This window comes from Clytia hemisphaerica, unplaced genomic scaffold (assembly GCF_902728285.1).
Source record: "Clytia hemisphaerica strain Z4C2 unplaced genomic scaffold, Clytia hemisphaerica genome assembly, whole genome shotgun sequence".
Classification (NCBI taxonomy): Eukaryota; Metazoa; Cnidaria; class Hydrozoa; order Leptothecata; family Clytiidae; genus Clytia; species Clytia hemisphaerica.
This window is the reverse complement of record NW_027104615.1, coordinates 686,626-707,562: the sequence shown is the minus strand read 5'-3', so window position 1 is coordinate 707,562 and position 20,937 is coordinate 686,626. Positions and strand designations below refer to the sequence as shown.

The following is a 20,937-nucleotide window of genomic DNA, read 5'->3' as shown; positions in this document are numbered from 1 at the left end:
ATCTGTCGTCAAAAATGCGGCGCATTTTTTAAGGCTTCACTTTTTCTTGCCTGAGAAAGGTTAGAGATTGAACTCTAGCCCTTCGGGCTTTAAACTCAATGGTCAGAGCCCTTAAGTGGACCCCAGGCTAGACAACAACTAATTAAAAGAGTATAATAAAAATTAAAAGCAAGAAATTTCAAAACTTGTACGTGCAAATAAACATCAAAAACAGCGTAGCATAGATTAAATTAACGTAGGTCTTGTTAGACGATAACATTCGGTAACATTTTTGTGTAACATTTTCTAAAAATAGCAAATGTTGTACAAAATGTTACTGTGTAACATTGATTACACGCTTTTTTTTTTATAAGAATACACTTTATAAGAATGTCCATGATGAAAAATGGCCAAAAAATTAAGAATATGGTAAGAATATCACCATCATGGAATTTAGCAACTGAACCTAAGAATGCCATTTTTAATGCATTTTAACCTGTAGATTGCCAACTTCGATCTTAACATAAGAATACCGTAAGAATATTTTTGGATGGTTTTCCCAAAAAAGTTAAGAATATCCATGATATAATGGATTTACACCATTCTTATAAAAAAAAAAGCGTGTAACATTCAGAAACATTCAAATGTTAACGAATGTTACGCGCAGATAGCAAATCAAAAAAAAATGATTTGCTCTCGATGGTTAACATTTTGAATCAAAGGATGCCGCCATTTAAAGGGAATTTAAAAGGATACTTCAAGTGCGCACGTGTTTTTTCGCCGATTTTTCTCTCTTTTTCTCTCTTTTTCTCTCTTTTTTAATAAAAAAAATCAAATGTTACACACAAAATGTTTGCGTGTAACATATGTTAACATTTCTTGAGCACACTTTTGAAATCTTCTATTTTTAGAAATGTTAGCAAATGTTACACAAAAATGTTACCGTCTAACAAGACCTTAACAACATTTTTTGCATGGAAGCTTTTCATTTTTGATACCATAACTTTCTTTTTTTTGTTACAGAAGTGTTTTGAGTTGCCATTCCAAAGGAGCTTTTCCAGAAATAGTCCGTGCCCCCCCCCTTGTCGAGGATATCGGATATCCAGGGGGTTAACGATTTTTGTTCAAAAGTGGATATCCAGGGGGTTAAATATCTACAAGGGAGCGGATATCCAGGGGGTAAAGTGTCTTTTCAGGTAAAAAATACGATATCCAGGGGTAAGCATCTTTATAAGAGAGGATATCCAGGGGGTTGAGCATATTTTTAAGAGTGGGTATCCAGGGGGTCTTTACTAATAAAGTAGGATATCCAGGGGGTTCGATACTTCGAAAAATCAATATCCTCAACAATGGGGGTAAAAACCCATTGTAAAAGCCCATTGTAAAAAGTCATTTTGGGCATAATGATATTGAACTGGACATTTAACTAAGGGAAACAAATGGCACAGTTTGCGATAAGAGGATTGAAATTTCTCAAATGTAAGCGGTTACCATTTTGTAAAATCAGACTTTTTTATTAGAATACACTCTTTTGTTATAAGAACCAGTAAATTTTTGTTGAGGCTCAGCTGTTCTTATTTTTTTTTGCCTCAAAACGTTTTTATCCTGTTCTTGTTCTTAGGGCAGATTCGGGGTATTTCTAGCTTGATACCCTATTTGTACCATTTTGATCCTTAATTTTCCCAAAATTCAGTCATTCCAGGCTTAGTATCGTTTTTAAATGTTCTCATTTTTTGGTATTCTTGAGCACCATTACTGTTCTTACGAAATTGTTCTAATAAAAAAAGAGTGTAAGATTATCCAGGGGAAATTTATGAGTGTAAAAATGAATTCAAACTTCAAAATCAACCAAGAGCTTGATACAATAATGGAATATTATTGTTACAAGAAGTTTTTCTTATTTCAAACTTTAAGACCACTCGGAAAAGAAGGGGTTGAACTATCTAATATAGAAAATATTCAGAAATGGAAATTTCTCGGATGCGCGAGGAAAAGAGGAAAATTTCCTACGCCTCGACAAATGACATCATTAGAAAATAAGACACACTATTTTCTTTTTTTTCAAGAATTACATTGGGAAACTTTTACAACCAATTTCGAATTTCGAAATGTCCAGCGAATGACGCGTGGTATATAGCACGAGTTTGGGACGAAAATTTCCAATCTTAAGACGATATTGACATTTTGTATTGATAATCATTTCCTATGACGGGGATACTCGGAAGGAAGATTTAGGAAATCATCCCAATCGTTAAATAGTGAAAAAATAAATCTAATAACCTTTTAACCCATCTTCGATTATACTCTTATTTTGTATATTCATTCTCTAACGTATTATTTTTCCTTTTTTTTGTTGGCACTTCTTTCTACTTCATCCTGATGATTTTGATGGCGCTGAGTCCAGTTAAGTAAGACTAATAGAAATCGTCATCTTGGAATTTCTTGTTTTCAAAAAATATATATAAAAACAGCTAAACAATGGAAAACATTCCAAATCCCATCTCCATCAAAGTTTTCGAAAGAAACATAGATAGAACCACAAAAATACCTCGAAATTTTGAAAAAGATTATCGTGATTTTCTGTTTGTGTTTCTCCAAAAAAGGGTCTGGTCCGAGTTGTATGAATTTGCTGAGTGCATTCGTTACACCGCAACTTATCAGCGCCATCCAATTTATTAAAAACGAATTAAGTGGCCCCCGGGCTGGTTGAGGCTCGACTGTTCTAATTTCTTCCGCATTTTACGTGTCATGTTTTGTACTATTCTTTGTATCAAGGCAAATTTTAGGGTTGCTTTGTTTTTATACCAAACACCTTTACAAACCTTGGAATAAGAAGTAATGTCCACCATCTTTGATCGTAGTTTTTTGAGAAAGGTGCCCGTATAAAGGGGCCATTGTATTTATTATGAAAAAATAGGGAGTTTCTAAACATCGACAAATGGTGACCACGACCAGCGACCACGACCGACGACCAGATAAATTTGGATTATCGAGTTTATATGCTCTCTCCACCGTAGAGAATGTTTAAATCAAGTCCTCAGAATACTAAAAATTGACCTTTGAAGTAACCAGTCATTTTCTTGACGAAATAACACTATTTGACAAAAATATTGACAGGGTCATTAAGTATGATGTTTGTAAGCTTTGCTACACCAAATATTTTAATCATGCTGAATGAGATGCCTTTAGTATGAATAGATAGAACTTGTCAGTTGGAAAAAATTGGGAAGGCCTGTTTTAGAGATATGAATCTAATCAATTATTCTATTGTCTTTATGCTGACAAAATGACTAAATTCGACAGAAATAACAATCTGATGATGAAATACAAAGCTTCTCAAAGCATTTTCAAAAAGTTTGGTGCCACTAATTATTTTGATGCTGATAATACAAAAGGATAGAAATTGACACCATAATCAAGCTCCAAGAGCGTCGAAATGGTTGTTTTACGTATTTGGCACGTGGCTTTAAAAAAATAGATGAGACAGGGGTGAGTTTACTCCTCAATATGATATATATTCAAATGATTAGGAGAGACACTCTACGTTGGAGAAAGGGAAAAACTCGATAATCCAAATTTATCTGATCGCTTGTCGTGGTCGCCGGTCGTGGTCGTCATTTCTGGTCGAAGTTTAGAAACTCCCGAAAAAATAACGTCCAACGGTGCTGCCACTGAGCTTTATACATGCTACCATTAGAGCTATTTTCAAAAAAACTCCGATCAAAAGTTTAGCTTTGCCGGGATGGAGAAACCACCTACTGTGTCTATATAATTCAATAGATCATATTAGAGTTTTTGACTTTTCTAAAAAAGCGATGCATTGTGGGATTGTTTCGGGGGATATTACAATAGAACTCTCTTAGGAATTCCTCGAGGGAATTCTATTGTAATACCCCTGAAACAATCCCACAATGCATCGCTTTTTTAGAAAAATCAAAAACTCCGATAAGGTTTTTTCCTACGTTTTTGGCGCTTTTGAGCCTTATTGTATTGTTCGTCATTTTGAAGACACTGGCATGAGGATTTTTCATCATAAAAATTTTTTTCCGTTTATTCCGGACTTATTCCCAGTCCCCGTCAAGGAGAAACCCACTTGAAATAATTCTTATAATTAGAATCACTCTGTAATTCGAACAAATAAGATTCCCCGTTCGAGTTCGAATTAGCGAGAGTTAACTGTAGAAATAGTTCTTCAGAGCGCTAGGGAAAAAAAAGAATGATATCGAATAATGACGAAATAAGACGAGATTGGGCGGTATTATCTCGGACTATTAGACAAAGGTTCGAGTTATGGAAAGTAAAAGAATTGAATCTTCTCACATTTTCATATTCATCTTCTTCTTCATCATGCTCGTGTTTTTCATCATTCGATTGACGGATTATATTCGCTGTGGTTGTTGTACTCGACGCCTACCAGAATGAGAGGAAAAGTAAAGTGAACAGAAAAAACATTAAAAACGACGTCAGCCTATAGTGAAAGCACGGGAGGAGGTAGACTGGAGTCGTCTATAATCCGTGTAATACAGTAATATGGGTGTTATATGAGGAAATCTCTAGCATCTAATGGTATTTTTGTCTCGATCCTCCGTCCGATATATGTAATATGGGTGTTATATGGAAATAAAATAATTGTAACGGGATAATATTAGTTTGCTGCTTCCAATACTTATACTTAAATTTTCTACTATATCTGAATTAGTCATTTAGACTAGAGAAGTCAAAATTGATGACAAAAGTCGAGTGTGCTATCATAGGATGGTAAGCATTTGCGCCGGCAATAGCCGAATACCGACGCGAATTATATAGGTTGTTCATGTAACTTCGATCATTATGAAAGCAATCGTTCGATTTGCATAAAGGAATGCGTCCTCAGATTCCAACTTTTGCTGAAAGTACGCAATTTAACAAAACATGAAAAACCTCTGTTGAAGTTGGACCAAAACTTCAGATTCCCTCAAAATTACTCAGATTACCTTAGCTCCCGGTTAAAAAAAAAATCGAAATTATTGATAGACTAAATTTCAATTAAGCAAACTTCCGTCTACATTACCTTAGCCCTATTTGGCCTAGGGGGGGGGGCTGTTTCTGTTCGGAGGTCAACTTATTGGTAATAGCTCCTGAAAAGATAGATTAATTTTCACACCTTGAGCATGATGACTTTTCTGACAGTAAGGTGTCACAAAAATTGACACTTTTCCAATTTACAAATTTATGTCAAATATATCGTTTAAACCGTAATTTATTGAATATTTAGGATAAAATAAGCATTTTAAACTCATGCAACCTTTTCTAAAGCCTTTGTTAGAATACAATAGCTATTTATAAGAACAAAGGAAAGTTTTGGTTTTTGCTCACTTTGGGTATGATGAGTGACGTCATCAAAAAAAAATTTTAGTCAAAAGTTATCTTATGTGACAAGGATCTTGTGTGCCAAATTTCATCCAAAAAGACCCACTAGATCAAAAGTTAAGGGGTGGTACAGGAAAAGCCCCCCCCCCCTAGTTCTGAACCGCCCCTAAAAGCCTAGGTTGAATAGGGTTAGGACAGCAATACAAGGGATGATGAAGATAACACAAAGAAAAAGTTTGAGCATCTGGCTAAAGTTTCAGGAGAAAGTCTGCTCGACTCATATTTTGAATATTTGCAATGCAAAAAAAGAAGAAATCAAAACAGCACGAGAAGGAAAAAGGTACAAATCCTTCAAAAAATAGGCGCAGTTATATGCTTCCTTTAACATAAGCCCCATCTTTCGTTTATCTTGAAAGACCTTGTTTTTATGGAATCACCCGGCTGCCTTAATTTCGAAATCCTTTTTTACGTGTAAAGATAGAGAAAAACAACAACAAAACAAAATCCACCGAAATCTCGAAAACAAGGAGTGCCTTTATATTGACATTTTTACGCCAGCCTTAAGTAAGGTTCTCAAACGTCATGCCACTTACCTAAAACGAACGCAACTTAGGGTCATAAAAAACACTTTTAAGTTATAGAAATACCTAAATTGTCAAGATGACTTAATTCTTCATCGAATATCTCAAATGGTTTAGCAAAATGTTGACAATTTTATTAAAGATCGAAGTTTAGTATAGCCAATGGGTAATTTCTTTCTTCTTATCATACTTTAACCAACCTGACTCAAGTTAAACGGTTAAAAAGTCACTTTGACGAACTTTGGCCAATTTTAAGCCTGTCCATTTGGCCTTGCCCATTAATTCCCCGTCAAATAACGTCACTGATAAGGGTCGACGTAAAAAATGGAATATTACGAAGGCGGCTTACCTTTTTCTCTTCACGAAGACTGCGAGCACTTGACGTTCTAGATTTGCGTTCATCTTTCCGTGGCGTTGTCATGTTTTCATCATTCGTCTTGTTTGGTGATGAAGAGTTTTTCTGTGAGCCATTAGATGTCGTACGTTTTCTGTACAATAAAATGTGGTAAGTTCATTGTTATTGTAGAAACTATTTTGCTAAGAATTGATTCAAAACTAAACTTCATGAAGAAAATAAAAAGAGGCAGCGGCAATTGGACGTCATTCCATTTAACATCCATGAATTATTGGAACCCAACAAGTATACAAGTAAATTTTCTAAGCAGGATTTGAGACCAGTTGTTTCTTAAATAAGTTTGATTTTATTGACCCAGTGATATTCAAATTAGAGTTTATCATGGCTTGGAGATTGACGTTTGCCAACAAAACAAAAATCAAACATGACTCCAGCTACAACTATTTCCTTTCATAAGTTGCCAGGCCCGCGTGGTTTTCCCACTAATGCCTAGCTGAATGAAAAATTTACCGCCATATTTTTTCCAAGGTACCACGCGAAAACAAAGAAAGTTATATTCAATTCAACTATATTCAATCCATCATTAGGCTACGTCATATCTTCCTTCGTTTCGAGCGAAAAACTCCTACTCTTCGGGATATGAGCACTGCTCTTGTTTTGAATATTGAAATTCTCCGGATAAATCACATGCGCACTGAGGTTTTAATGAAACAATAGAGAGTTTCTATTGATAAACATCTTTTGTGAAAGTTGTCTATTATGTTTAAACCTATTAATAAGCAATTCCCGGCGGAGGCTACTAGTGGCCGCCTATAGCAGTGCCTATAGACCAAGAGTAAGGCCTAAAAGCCTGGAGCTGTCTATTGTGTAGACTAATCCACCATCAGATATTCGGTCAAGTAGAAAAATGTAGATCATTTTCTCTTAATTTTGTCATTTTCGCATTTAAGAAAGTTTTTAAACGCTAAAAATTAACACACTCAAAATTATATTTCCGACAAGGAATACTTTAACCCTTTAAGTACAAATGTCGTGTATATCAGACATGGGCTATGTAATATTTTATCTAATGCCCCAGTTTGAGTTAGAAATCGTCATTTTTGGTCTAACTCGTAGGAATCGGATTGGGCTTCATGGGCAAGCAAAAAAAAAGTGAGTCTTTTCAGCGAGATTTTAAGCTAAAAAGTCAAAAAAAAATGCAAAAATTTGACAAAAATCCACTTTTTTAAGATTTTGACCGTTTTTTGACCATTTTTGGTCAACGAGTGATCCAAGAACCTCCAAATTTGGCCCTATTAGTTTGAAGTTTTACCACTCGGCACCTTTCTATAATTCAGTCAGGTCCGCGAAATTCCCCTTACCTACCCCCCATTACCCGCCCTTCCTAAATCGGGCGGCGCCGAATGCACCTAAAAGAAAGAGGAGACTCTAAGCTATCCAACGGACTATAAACGAGCTTCTATCTCCTTCTAGATCCGGAGATATAAGCCTTTAAAGTTTGAACTAGCGATTTTCCTTAAAAAAATTAGAAAAAAATGACCGTGGCACTTAAAGGGTTAATGATATTTTAGTGAGGCTTCTGACCCAAGAAAAAAAGGAAAAAATCCATATCTGTCAAAAGAGGAATTTTACATAACGTATGAAAAAAAAAACAGATTTTATTATACCCTTATTAAGACGGTGATTTTAAAGTTACTTCACTGGAAATCAATTGGAAGGTCAATTGTTTTAGTTTCAAAGTGGTATGACATATACAAAGTTTAAATCGATCAACAAAAAAAAGCCTTAAAAGTAAGCGTGGTTCTTTCTCCGAATTCTTGATATTAAAAAGACATGGTCAACTTAAACCCATTATTTCATAACATCAAACTTTAAAGACACGACATGTAAAATGTCAAGAAACATTTTATCAAATGAAGAACAAAGAAAAGGAATCAGTGAGAGAGAGATCCACGTAAAACGTTGATCATGACCCTCTCAGTGCTGTTCATATGGAGGCGGGCTGGTGAGGTGGGATAGATTTTCGAACTTTGTCACGTGATCTATTTTCAGCAATTTGATTCGTCAGAAACTGTGACGTAACGTTCGAAAATCCTTTCCACTTCACCTAGCCGGGCCAGCTCGTCTCCATATTAACAGTCCCTCAGCTTGCCGGAGCTGTATCTACCGTTGGAGTATAGAATTTGAAGAAAATAATAGTTTCTAAAACAGACAAAGCTCTGGGACTGAAGTGGTTGAGCAACACATTAAAGACAGTTTGTCCTTTCTACTTTCAGAATGTTTTGATATTGTGTTTTGCGATTCACAAGTGACTCCTTGGATATGTAAAAGGTACCTTGTTCACCATACCTCTTTTTATCTGAGTACCAAACCCCAGATTACAGTAGCATCTCATTTGACGACGATTAGTTTCCGGTTGAGGTCGAGGTATTTTTTTAAGTGATGTGATAGAAATTATATATATTTAAATTGTTATACCAAAAATATTTTTTTGTAAAAAGCAGGAAGAGAAAACGGAGTAAAGTAATTTAAAACATCTATCAGGAGATGGTGAAAATATTTCAGTCTTTTATTGATGAACTTGCAGGACTTATGGAGGTTATCTTCACTTCTGAAAATAAGCAGCTCAATAATTTTGAATGTTTTATTGCACTGAGACCCGGAGAAAAAAATCTTTTCGTTTTATGCCCCTCTAAATATACATAATTTCAAATCATGTAAAATAAAATATCGTTTCTTTTTTAAGGAGAAAAAAATGTCCAAATTGGAAAAGTTAGCTTTGCTTCCAACTGAGTGCAATGAAAAATATGAAAAAATGAAAAATAAAAACGATTTGAGAAGTGGAAAAAATAAAAGGGGGAAATAAGAGAAAAAATAAGCGCTTGTCTCGAAACTATTTTGAATTGGAAAGTATACGGTATTTTACTTAATTTCAATTTTACTTTATCACTTGAAAAGTTAACAATATTACATTTTTCTTGATGATTCCGCGAATAAATATAATGTTTGTGTAAATATATGGAACCAGGCAAAATCTTTATGGATCCTTAGATAAAATTCAGGTTCATGTATTCTATCTCGACCAATAAATTTGAACGTCCTACACCTGCCATTTCTAAATATTGTTCTTAATTTGTTCTATGATGGTCTTGGGTAAAATATTGAGCCTCGTGTTCTTAAGAATATTTTTCTTGTAAAAAAGCGTGTAATGCCGGAAAAACGTTGACGGAAGACATCCATATACCAGAATTAAGAAAGGCGAAACGCTTTTTCCTGATTAAAGATATTTTGAGTTCCCTATGATCTTTTAAGGAGGGGGCTGTAAAACAATATGGCGTCTTAGTCATGATTGACTGACCATCACAAAACAGTTTAGATGACACTGATCTGATACTGATCTGCCACGCTTGGCTCTAGTTTAGATGGCCGACTTTCTGCCCTGTCTATTCTAATTGTTAGAGTAGGCAGAAAGTGGGCACAATGTTGGCAGTTAAAACATTTGCTTGGAAAAGATTGCAAGAAGTCATTGCATTGACGTGAAAAGAGGGCAATGCATTGACTTTAGACAGTCCACTTTATGCCAACTTTAATTCACAATTAGAATAGGCAGAGCGAAAAATGGGCCGTAAACTAGTAGAGCTTAGAGATTCCAACCTTCCAAGACAGCGAAATAAGTATTTTTCTTGAGCCATTTTTTTCACTAGGTCAAATATTCCAAATATCCTCAACCACTCAACCAGATCAGTTAGTGACAGTTTCGAATTTACATACACGTCATGAATATTTCAAACACCAACAAACTCAATGCAGACCCAAGTTACACAAGTTCTTTGAGCAACTAGTTGAGGAATGGTGATTTATTTTTTCAAAAATTTTCTCACGTAGCACACCACACCTCTCTTGGAGATTTCCAAAAAAGATTTTCAGCTTTACCAAAAATATTTTTCCACATGGGAATAGCTCGTTTTACCATATTCTTAAATTCCATAACGAGTTTTGATGAACACAGTTGCATCTTTTGGTATTTTTATGTGTAAAGAAGGTAAGTGTCAAGAGAAAAGTTTGCTCGCTGTTTTTGATGATTTTTGGAAATTTCGACATTAAAAAAAAGTCAGTTTTTTTTTAATAATTTTCGAATTACTTTTTCAAACCTAATTGATAGCTCAAAATTCAAGTTAGAGCATCCTCTATGCGATAAAAAAAGAATGAACAAAAAATTTAAATCCTGAAGCTCACAATATCACGACAAATTCGTATACTTCTTTTTGGTGCACCCGGTATACTTCATAAAAACCAACTTGTTTAATAGAAAATCACTTTGGTCATTTAACAAATCTGGATGCTTTTTATCTGTTCTAATGTCCAGATAAAAAGATGATGCGGAGATAACACTCTCCAAAAAGGTGACCACCCTAACGTAAAATAAGTAAGTAAAAGTTTGTGACCGCAGTCAAGGGCGACCCGAAGGCTCCCTTTTCTCTAGCTGTCTACCCGAAGGTAGGGGAGGGCGCCACTCCTGGATTTCATCACGTAAGATAAAGAGACCTTTTAAGAGTATTTTCGTACACGCAGTCTATGACGCTCTTCTCTTAAACTTACGTATAACCGAACGCCTCTGCATCCCTTTTTTAGGTACAGAAAACAGCATTCAGGCCTTGTACGGATCAAAAGTTGTGTAGGCGAAAAATATCCATCAGGAATATCTTTTAGTGACGCTTGCGAGAGGTGCTTTGATAATCAACTTTACGGCCTGCAAATCATTTTTTGAAACATTCAAAGAGCGGTGGTTGACACTCCTGACTTCTTAGACTAGTAAACTAGTCGTCGGAAGAATGGCGAAAACTAAAGAAATACCAAAAAAAATCGAAATTCAACAAAATAATGGATTCTGCACCCCTGATAACTGCTTCATGAACGAGATTGTGAAGGACAATAATGTGCTACAATGTAGAAGATGCGAAAGGTTTGTCCATTATGCATGCACGGAGCTACCTGCCTATCAGATACAGCTGTGTCTCCAATACAAAAGCCGGCGCTTCGAATGTGCCAAATGTGTTACAGTCACGCCAATTCTTCTGGAAAAGATCAAAACAAGTACAGAAAGAGTGCGTAAGGACAAGGCAACAAATACTGATAAGGTTAACAATGGAGAGCAACAAGGAGATAAATCTACAAACGCTCGATTGGACAGGCTGGAGAAGAAAATCGAGAAACTTTTAGATAAGGAAGATGTCGCTAAAGATAAAAAACAAAGGACATACGCAGAAACTACCAAAGAAGAACTGAAGAAGCAAGAGGTAACTATGAAACAACAGACATATGCTAGCATTACAGAGTTAAAGAAACAAGAGGTAACGATCAAGAACTTCATCAAAGAAGAGAAAGAAGAAGTACGATGGCTGAACCTGACAAAGTGCAATATCATTGTTCACAACATTGGTGAACTCAAACATGAAACCCTTGAAGAACAGCGAACAAGTGATAAAGATTACGTCGAAGAATTTGTGAGCAACCAAATGGGACTAAAGGTAAACATCGTCAGCGCAGAAAGAATAGGAGCTCGAAAGAACGAGATGTTCAGGACGAAACGTTGGCGACCCTTAAAAGTTGTGTTAAGGAATGAAGAAGAGAAACGTCAGATTCTAGCATCAGTCCACAAGCTAAAGAAAATTATAACTGATTTACGAGTAACCGATGATTTTTCTAAAAAAGAACGCGAAACCATCAAAGAATGGCATAGGAACGCAAAAGAGAAGACAAAGTTACAAAAGGATGGCAGTCAAATAAAGGTTAGAGGAAGTCCTCGGACTAGACTCTATTTCAAGAAGATCTGCTGTGACTTACGCGTTACTGAAAATGAAATATTGTAAAGACGACTGATTTAGAGGCCAACTGTGCGCCTACAAAATGTTAAATAAATATGATTATTTCATAGAGGTCGATAGACCTGCGAAATATATTACTATAAATAAATAAAAGAAATAAATCAATAATGTATTTTTGGGATGTCCGTTTTCGGAATTTCAATGTTAGTTTCCTCGAGTCTACAAGGCGCAAATCAACGCCCATATACTATTTCATTACCTAGTTTCATTGTTTCAAAACATGTTTGTTTTCTCTCCTTTGTAGGTTGTGTCGGCAAACTCCCATGTAAGCACTGACCTTTATCAACCCTGGACAAAGCAAAATCCGCCATCTTTGATCGGAATCTTTTAGAAAGTGGTACCCGCAAAGATTTAATGTCAAACGGCGCTACATCATCAAAAGTGTCCAGGAAAAATAGTTGAATTACATCACTATTGAGAGGTGCTTGCATTAGGGGACCACTTTCAGAAAAAACTCCGATCAAAAGATTTGTCTTGGCCGGGATTGGGAAACTTCCTTCAGGGTTTATAAAGCTCAGTTTATGTATTCAGCGGGGTTACCACTCGAGCTACTTATTGACTGTCCGGGTCACATAAGAATCCACTCATTGGAAGTGAATTTAGATCTTAAACAAAGATCTTCAAATCAAAAAGATATTTCTCTATTTCAAGTTTGGAATTACAGATATCAGAAAAATCACAGTCCTGACCAGAAAAGGTCTTCAGGCTTAATCTTCTAAGAATCCCCTAACCCCTTTCCTCTCCCTTTTCAACAAAATTTTTTACTCCCTTTCTTCGTTTTTCCGGAAGGGTGTCATACCATCATACCAGTAGCGTGGTGGCTCAGAATATTTTGATTTTGGCATCTCTTGTGAAAAGAAAATATCCTTTTTTTAAATTCTATTTTCTCTCGTTTTGGTCGAAAACTGCCATATCTAAGGTGTAAAAGAGCAAAGGGGCACCGAAATTAGTAATTAGAGGCGTCTTTTTGCGCCCTTTGTATTTCGCCGCCCCCCCCCCAAAAAAAAAAAAAAATCAGCCACTGAAGGGAGTAAATTTCTCTCATATCATGCTCCTGTTCCGTAAAATTATTATTTTCCCAACAACCAAGAATACAATTTCTTCGAAAATAAAGTATTTAAAAAGTTGAAATTTGAAACAGTTATGTAATATGCAACTTTAATATTCGATGAAGTCAGTGTATCTAGCAGAGAGGAAGTGAAATCTGAATTTCGTTACAGTAAAAACGTTGAAAAACATAACATGATGAAGGTTATGTAACTTTGTGGGGCTAATTACAAGTCAATGACTCTATTGTACGTAGTATAGATTCAGGATGAAAGTGGGTGTCACATTATGTTGTAGTAATGATAAAATAGACAAACCGGATAAACTTTCTAAAAAAGCAAGAAAAATCCCCCAAAAAGAATTTGTAATTTGTATTTTGTCTTTTGATTCACCAACACGGGTAAGCGAACAAAATCTTGGATGAAAAAATATGGATAACAAAAAGTCGAAACAATCAAAATGAAAAAAATGACAAAAGTTTCGAGAAAAAGACAAAAGTAAAAGTTTACAATAAAGCTTTTGGTAATAAACGAATCTTAGAGACAATAAGCTTGAAATAGAAAAAGAGGGAGCGATTAGAAAAGACTATTTAAGTAAAAGAGTGGAAAGTATGTAATCAGTTGATTGGTGATCTTCAATCAGATAACAGTTTTACAACAGGTATGCTGACAATCTTTTACTATCTTCAAATAATGTTATAATGTACGACGCAAGACGGTGCCGCTGCAAATTTTTTTTCCGTAGACGGGCGGAAATATCTTTAATGGTCGGAAATATCATAGCGCAATGGTCGGAAATATCATTTGATGGTCGGAAATATCTTTTCATGGTCGGAAATATCCGAAACTCTGAAAATTTGAAAATTTAATGGTCGGAAATATCATAGCGTAATGGTCGGAAATATCATTTGATGGTCAGAAATATCTTTTGATGGTCGGAAATATCATTTGATGGTCGGAAATATCATTTGATGGTCGGAAATATCCCGCGCTTTTAAAAATGCTTTATCAGCAAAAAAATGTAAACAAAAATGGTAGCAAAGGTGGTGTTGTGTGGCCAACTTGTTGTGTGGCCAACATGTTGTGTGTGCCAGACAAGCTTTTTAGAGAGAGAAAGTGGTATTTACCTTTTTATTCTAACACGACTCTTCGTTATTTCTTGTCTTTTTTATATCCTTTCCTCCTCTGACCCCCACTGTAAGGGTCATTTTTTGGCCAAATTTTCTATGCATTCACTGCCAGCTGGATGCACTGTAAAGGTTCGATTTTGGAAGCCATATTTTCGGCCGAACAGTCGTTTTCAGATCGAGTGCCCCCCCCCCGGTCTAGAATGGGAGGGTGTCCGGGTAGGGTTAGGACTAGCTTTAGGGTGATTTGAGAGCGGCGGGGGCTAGACGAGGAAAGGATATAAAAATACAAGGAATAAACAAGAGTCGTGTTTGAATAAAAAGGTCAATACCACTTTCTCTCCCTAAAAAGCTTGTCTATGTCTTGTGTAAAATACTGTGTAAAGAACTAAGAAACAGAACAGTTCTCAGATAGTCTCCCAAAAACTTAAAATAAAAAACTACTCTTGTCTGGCACACACAACAAGTTGGCCACACAACACCACCTTTGCTACCATTTTTGTTTACATTTTTTTTGCTGATAAAGCATTTTTAAAAGCGCGGGATATTTCCGACCATTAAATTTTCAAATTTTTAAAGTTTTGGATATTTCCGACCATCAAATGATATTTCCGACCATCAAAAGATATTTCCGACCATCAAATGATATTTCCGACCATTGCGCTATGATATTTCCGACCATTAAAGATATTTCCGCCCGTCTACGGAAAAAAAATTTGCGGTGCCGCTCGGTTAATTGCGGAGCCTTCTGGCGGTAATAATAAAAAATCTTAAATTTGAGTATTATTAAAATCTAGTAGCATGATTGAAATTCTGAGTAGAGAAGTTTAAATTTCAATCTGGGTAAAAATTTTTGATTGATAATCCTTACTTTTAGGTATAATCAAAAGGATCGATCTACAAAGCATCAAATACCAACAATAGCAGAAAAGAAAGATTCAAGATTTCACAGCAAGGCCTGAATCAGAGAGCCGAAAGAAAACTGAACTAAATCACCAAAATAAAACAAAAGATTTTTGAACAGCTACTGGATTATCCATTCGAACGTTACCGAAAGATGGCGACCACAAATCAAACGCAAGGAGCACCAAGAGTCACCAGTAATGATGATGGACAATGTCATCTCCAGTACCAAGTCATCACCTACATGTCAATCTATATCATCATCATTGTCCTCATCATAGTCGGCAACATCTTCATATTGAAAACACTGCTCTCCATCAAAGCCAATTTTCGTCGTAACATTGATATTTTCATTCTGTATTTATCCTGTTTTGACCTCTTGGCAACTCTGATGATAATGGTAGATGTCTATGAGCAATTAAGCTGCTATAGGTACTGGCCGTTCGGGCTGATAGGCTGTAAACTGGTCTACCCACTTTATCACATCTCGCTAAGTATGACAGTCTGTATCTTGGCGATCATGTCGATAGATCGTTGCCGCTCCATTATAAATCCGTTCAACACCAAATTCAAAAGACGCACTATCCATATATTGGTCTTTGCTTCATTCTTGATTTCTGCGTCATTCCAATGGTATCAATTTGTGTATCTCAAGATCGGTGAATCAGGTAAGAGACTATTCATACTTGAATGTAGTAGAGCCCGATAGATTGATATAAAGGGTCTCCAATATATACTTAAAATCTAGAGAGAGGGCTTAAGGGTAGATAAGATTCGAGCCAACTTCGCTCAAAATTATGAAGGATTCCAGCCGAACCGGTTTTGTTGACGTTGACTTTTTCCCTTTGCTTACATGTTATTAATAGAATCAAAAGCTATAACAAACAACCTAAATCTATTTTTATACGTTATAGGTATGTGTACAGTGAACAGACAATACCCGATGTACGCCTTCCCGCGTTTAATCGAAGTTTTCTTTCGCGATGGAGTTTTTCTTGGAATCTTTACCATGACAACGGTCCTCATTTACAAATCCTTATCAAACAGAGATTTCAAATCCAACAAGTCTTACAAAGTAATCTCTATGTTAATCATTATGGAGCTTGCATTCATATTATTGGTCATGCCATATGATATTTATGATAGTGCAATGTTGTTGTCAAGAGTGGTTCCAGGATTTGAACCAATCAAACCAACGTAAGTAGCTTTGCATTTATAAATCGTCAACTTTGCTTTTTGTATATACAGCAGACTCTCTTCAACTTGAAAGAATTTTCTCATCCCTTCATTTAACAATGTCTTATAAATATCTCGAAATTTACTTAATTCACTGCGTGTTCGAGTTATAGAGATTGACCCATTCTAAAGTGTGCAATTCTTTCTTCCTACGCCAATCCCCAAAAATCAAAGGAGTCAAAGTATCATTTTTTTGCAGGTGTCTATATCGTGTACACGCCCTCACGAAATCAAATCGAAGGGATCAAAATCCTAGGATTTTGCGCATTAGAAACAGGTGGTAGAGATATTGCATGAGTCACAACTCTTCGCAAAAAGATAACCCTTGCCGTATCTATGCGTGTTTACTCAGCAAACATAACCTTTAAAGAACATTGTTTTTAAAGAAAACAAGTTAAAAACGGTGCTACAAAGGGTGTGAAATACTAGAATATCTCTACCAATACTGTATGCCGACCTCTCAGAAGCCCCATGTAAAGCCTTATTTAAGGTTTTGTTTTTAAATAAGAGTGATATCGTTTGCTTACTCATCTATTTTAATTCACAAGCTTTTTCGCATTGGATTGACACAAATGTGGAGTAATATTGGTCAGAAAGAGGAAAAGAAAATACTTTTTTGCTTATATCAGCATAATATATCAATAGGCAGACACTGTCCTGATATGAAATATGCGTCGGATATGAAACAGGAACGCTTATGTAAAAATATAACCTTTAAATAAGCTTTATATTCTTTTCATTTTACAGGAGGGTGGTACTACACGTTGATCGATTCCTAAGCATCCTTCAAATGTCAAATTCGTTTGCAAACTGTTTCATATACGCCAAGATACACAATCAAATCCGTAACACTAGATCCACCAAACGTCTCAGAAGCCGACATAATAATCTGACGGTCAGCAACCCTCAAACGCATGCGTCATATTTATTGAATTCAAGGAAATCGATCACCAGTATTCTTACTAGTAGTTTATCATCCAATGAATACATAGGTGAACAAGTGTTACCATTGGTTACGCAAATCAACCAAAATGGCGCATTAACAGCGACGGTGGTAACCAAAGTTTGATACTATCCCTTGGTTACAATGATCAACAATAATGGCGTACTTCTTAAAGATGAACTGACTAATGGCTTATAGAACAAGTATCATTAAGTGAAAATGATCGAAAAATTCTGCTTAAATTATCTAAGGATTTTTTTTTTAATATCGATGACAATTTTTAAACATAAAAGTCTTTAAATTTTTTTTTTCAATTTTGTAAATTTTAAAGGTATCATTAAAACGTATACCCTGAAGAAAATAAATCATCAAAAAATTCAAAAATTATTTCTACGAAATTTGAGATCGTGTGAAAAAAAACTATATGAAGAAAGTGAAGTGAAAAACAGATATCAGTACTTAACGTCTGAATCAATAAGTTTGTTCTTCTTCAATCAAATAAAAAAGACTTCTCTAGCCTGTACCATCCCAAAAGCCTACGGACGAAATTTGAATTTTTGATAAAACCTTTCTTTGTGTCTTTTCAAGAAGAAGAACCAAACTCAGGCTAAGACTTCTCGGAAGCTAAAGTAAAAAACTTTTTACACTGATAAATTACAATGAAAAAAGTGTCAGGGTTGGGTGAATTCACTTTTGGCTATGAATGCAACGTTGATACTGTAAAAGAGGCTCCGGTTTTTATCCACCGAAACAATATTTTAGGAAATATGATGACTTCCTTTAGATCGTCTCCGATAATTTAACACCACCAGTTTCTGAAAAAGTCAAGGCTGTTTTTTATATTCTCGTCCCTGCTTTCCTTTTAAATGAACTTTGATTAAGAGTAAACGTTTTTTTTATTAGAACATTTAAAATTTTTGCGATTTCCTAAGAAATCGGGTTCACAAAGCCTTAAAATGTTCTTATCTTGTTCTTAATATTTTGGCCATCAGTTTCCTTTTATGAAAAAAGAACTTATAAAGTGATTGGCTGAATGATCCAGCTCAAGGTAATTGACCCTTCAATAATTCTTGCTATATCGAATTCGAGTAGGAAATTCATTCTGTTCAAATTACAGAGAAATTCGAATTCGAATAATATAGAGTATTTTACCATGACGAAGGTACTCTCTAGACTGGAACTGAGAATAAAAGAAGTTCGAATAAGCGAGAGGCCATTCTGTTCGAATTAGAGAGAAATTCGAATAATAAAGCATTTTAAGAAGGTATTCTCTAGACTGGAACTGAGAATAAAAGAAGTTCGAATAAGCGAGAGGCCATTCTGTTCGAATTAGAGAGAAATTCGAATAATAAAGCATTTTAAGAAGGTATTCTCTAGACTGGAACTGAGAATAAAAGAAGTTCGAATTAAGCGAGAGGCCATTCTGTTCGAATTAGAGAGAAATTCGAATAATAAAGCATTTTAAGAAGGTATTCTCTAGACTGGAACTGAGAATAAAAGAAGTTCGAATAAGCGAGAGGCCATTCTGTTCGAATTAGAGAGAAATTCGAATAATAAAGCATTTTAAGAAGGTATTCTCTAGACTGGAACTGAGAATAAAAGAAGTTCGAATAAGCGAGAGGCCATTCTGTTCGAATTAGAGAGAAATTCGAATAATAAAGCATTTTAAGAAGGTATTCTCTAGACTGGAACTGAGAATAAAAGAAGTTCGAATTAGCGAGAGTCCATTCTGTTCGAATTACAGAGAAATTCGAATAATAAAGCATTTTAAGAAGGTATTCTCTAGACTGGAACTGAGAAAAAAGAAGTTCGAATTAGGCGAGAGTCCATTCTGTTCGAATTACAGAGAAATTCGAATAATAAAGCATTTTAAGAAGGTATTCTCTAGACTGGAACTGAGAATAAAAGAAGTTCGAATTAGCGAGAGTCCATTCTGTTCGAATTACAGAGAAATTCGAATAATAAAGCATTTTAAGAAGGTATTCTCTAGACTGGAACTGAGAATAAAAGAAGTTCGAATTAGCGAGAGTCCATTCTGTTCGAATTACAGAGAAATTCGAATAATAAAGCATTTTAAGAAGGTATTCTCTAGACTGGAACTGAGAATAAAAGAAGTTCGAATTAGCGAGAGTCCATTCTGTTCGAATTACAGAGAAATTCGAATAATAAAGCATTTTAAGAAGGTATTCTCTAGACTGGAACTGAGAATAAAAGAAGTTCGAATTAGCGAGAGTCCATTCGAATTGTTCGAATTACAGAGAGAAATTCGAATAATAAGAGTCCATTTTAAGAAGGTATTCTCTAGACTGGAACTGAGAATAAAAAAGAAGTTCGAATTAGCGAGAGTCCATTCTGTTCGAATTACAGAGAAATTCGAATAATAAAGCATTTTAAGAAGGTATTCTCTAGACTGGAACTGAGAATAAAAGAAGTTCGAATTAGCGAGAGTCCATTCTGTTCGAATTACAGAGAAATTCGAATAATAAAGCATTTTAAGAAGGTAAGAAGGTATTCTCTAGACTGGAATTGAGAATAAAAAGAAGTTCGAATTAGCGAGAGTCCATTCTGTTCGAATTACAGAGAAATTCGAATAATAAAGCATTTTAAGAAGGTATTCTCTAGACTGGATGAACTGAGAATAAAAGAAGTTCGAATTAGCGAGAGTCCATTCTGTTCGAATTACAGAGAAATTCGAATAATAAAGCATTTTAAGAAGGTATTCTCTAGACTGGAACTGAAAGAATAAAAGAAGTTCGAATTAGCGAAGAGTCTCCTTCTGTTCGAATTACAGAGAAATTCGAATAATAAAGCATTTTAAGAAGGTATTAGAACTTAGAGAAGTTCGAATTCGAAGTCCATTCTGTTCTTAGAGAGACTGGAACTGAGAATAAAAGAAGTTCGACTTAGCGAGAGTCCATTCTGTTCGAATTACAGAGAAATTCGAATAATAATAATTTAAGCATTTTAAGAAGGTATTCTCTAGACTGGAACGAATTGATCGAATAAAAGAAGTTCGAATTAGCGAGAGTCCATTCATTTTTGAATTCGAAAGGTAATGACAGAGAGAATTCGAATAATAAAAGTAAGCATTTTAAGAAGGTATTCTCTAGAACTGGAACTGAGAATAAAAAGAAGTTCGAATTAGCTGAGAGTGAAACGAATAATAAAGCAGTTATGTTCTTACGAAAAAACAAATTCACGATATTTAAAGGAAAAAAAAAACTTTTTGTATTTCTGAATAATCAAAGCATTGGATACTCCTTGAAGAAGGTTATTCATCTTTGAGATAAAAAAACTTTGTGAAATTGAGAATTTTAAAAAGTAATTCTGTATTTATTTTTCTGTGGTGGAAAGCGAACGCAAATAAATAAGAAGTGTTAGGGTGAGTGTTTCATCTCCCCCTTTTATAAATAAACCCATCCATTTTTTAGCGTAAAATCGCGAAAAATTCCTTGAAAGAAAGTTGTATAATTTTGGACAGAGATATGTACACATTGAGAAATTAGTTAGTCCCGTTTTTTTTTTGGAAAATG

At 35.2% G+C, this 20,937-nt stretch overlaps 2 protein-coding genes across 2 annotated transcripts in view; one reads left to right on the top strand and one right to left on the bottom strand.

Annotated features, from left to right (window-relative positions):
- Window positions 1–20,937, bottom strand: part of LOC136824639 (IQ domain-containing protein E-like) — a 59,500-nt gene that overhangs the window by 9,581 nt on the left and 28,982 nt on the right. The window contains exons 18-19 of the mRNA XM_067080628.1: window positions 6,259–6,397; window positions 4,300–4,389 (exon numbers count right to left, since the gene is read on the bottom strand). Of these exons, the coding sequence (XP_066936729.1) occupies window positions 4,300–4,389; window positions 6,259–6,397 (229 nt within the window). The remainder of the gene's footprint in view (window positions 1–4,299; window positions 4,390–6,258; window positions 6,398–20,937) is intronic.
- On the top strand, window positions 15,256–17,750 carry LOC136824604 (neuropeptides B/W receptor type 2-like). Its single transcript, XM_067080592.1, has 3 exons — window positions 15,256–15,893; window positions 16,140–16,422; window positions 17,209–17,750. The coding sequence occupies exons 1-3, from the start codon at window positions 15,380–15,382 to the stop codon at window positions 17,528–17,530; spliced, it is 1,119 nt and encodes a 372-aa protein (XP_066936693.1). The 5' UTR covers window positions 15,256–15,379; the 3' UTR covers window positions 17,531–17,750.

Bases quoted from the DNA above. Each gene is read 5' to 3' on its own strand.
- LOC136824604 (XM_067080592.1), top strand. From the start codon at position 15,380: ATGGCGACCACAAATCAAACGCAAGGAGCACCAAGAGTCACCAGTAAT. The intron at 15,894-16,139 runs GTAAGAGACTAT...TATACGTTATAG, and splicing joins TCTCAAGATCGGTGAATCAG to GTATGTGTACAGTGAACAGA. The intron at 16,423-17,208 runs GTAAGTAGCTTT...TTCATTTTACAG, and splicing joins TTTGAACCAATCAAACCAAC to GAGGGTGGTACTACACGTTG.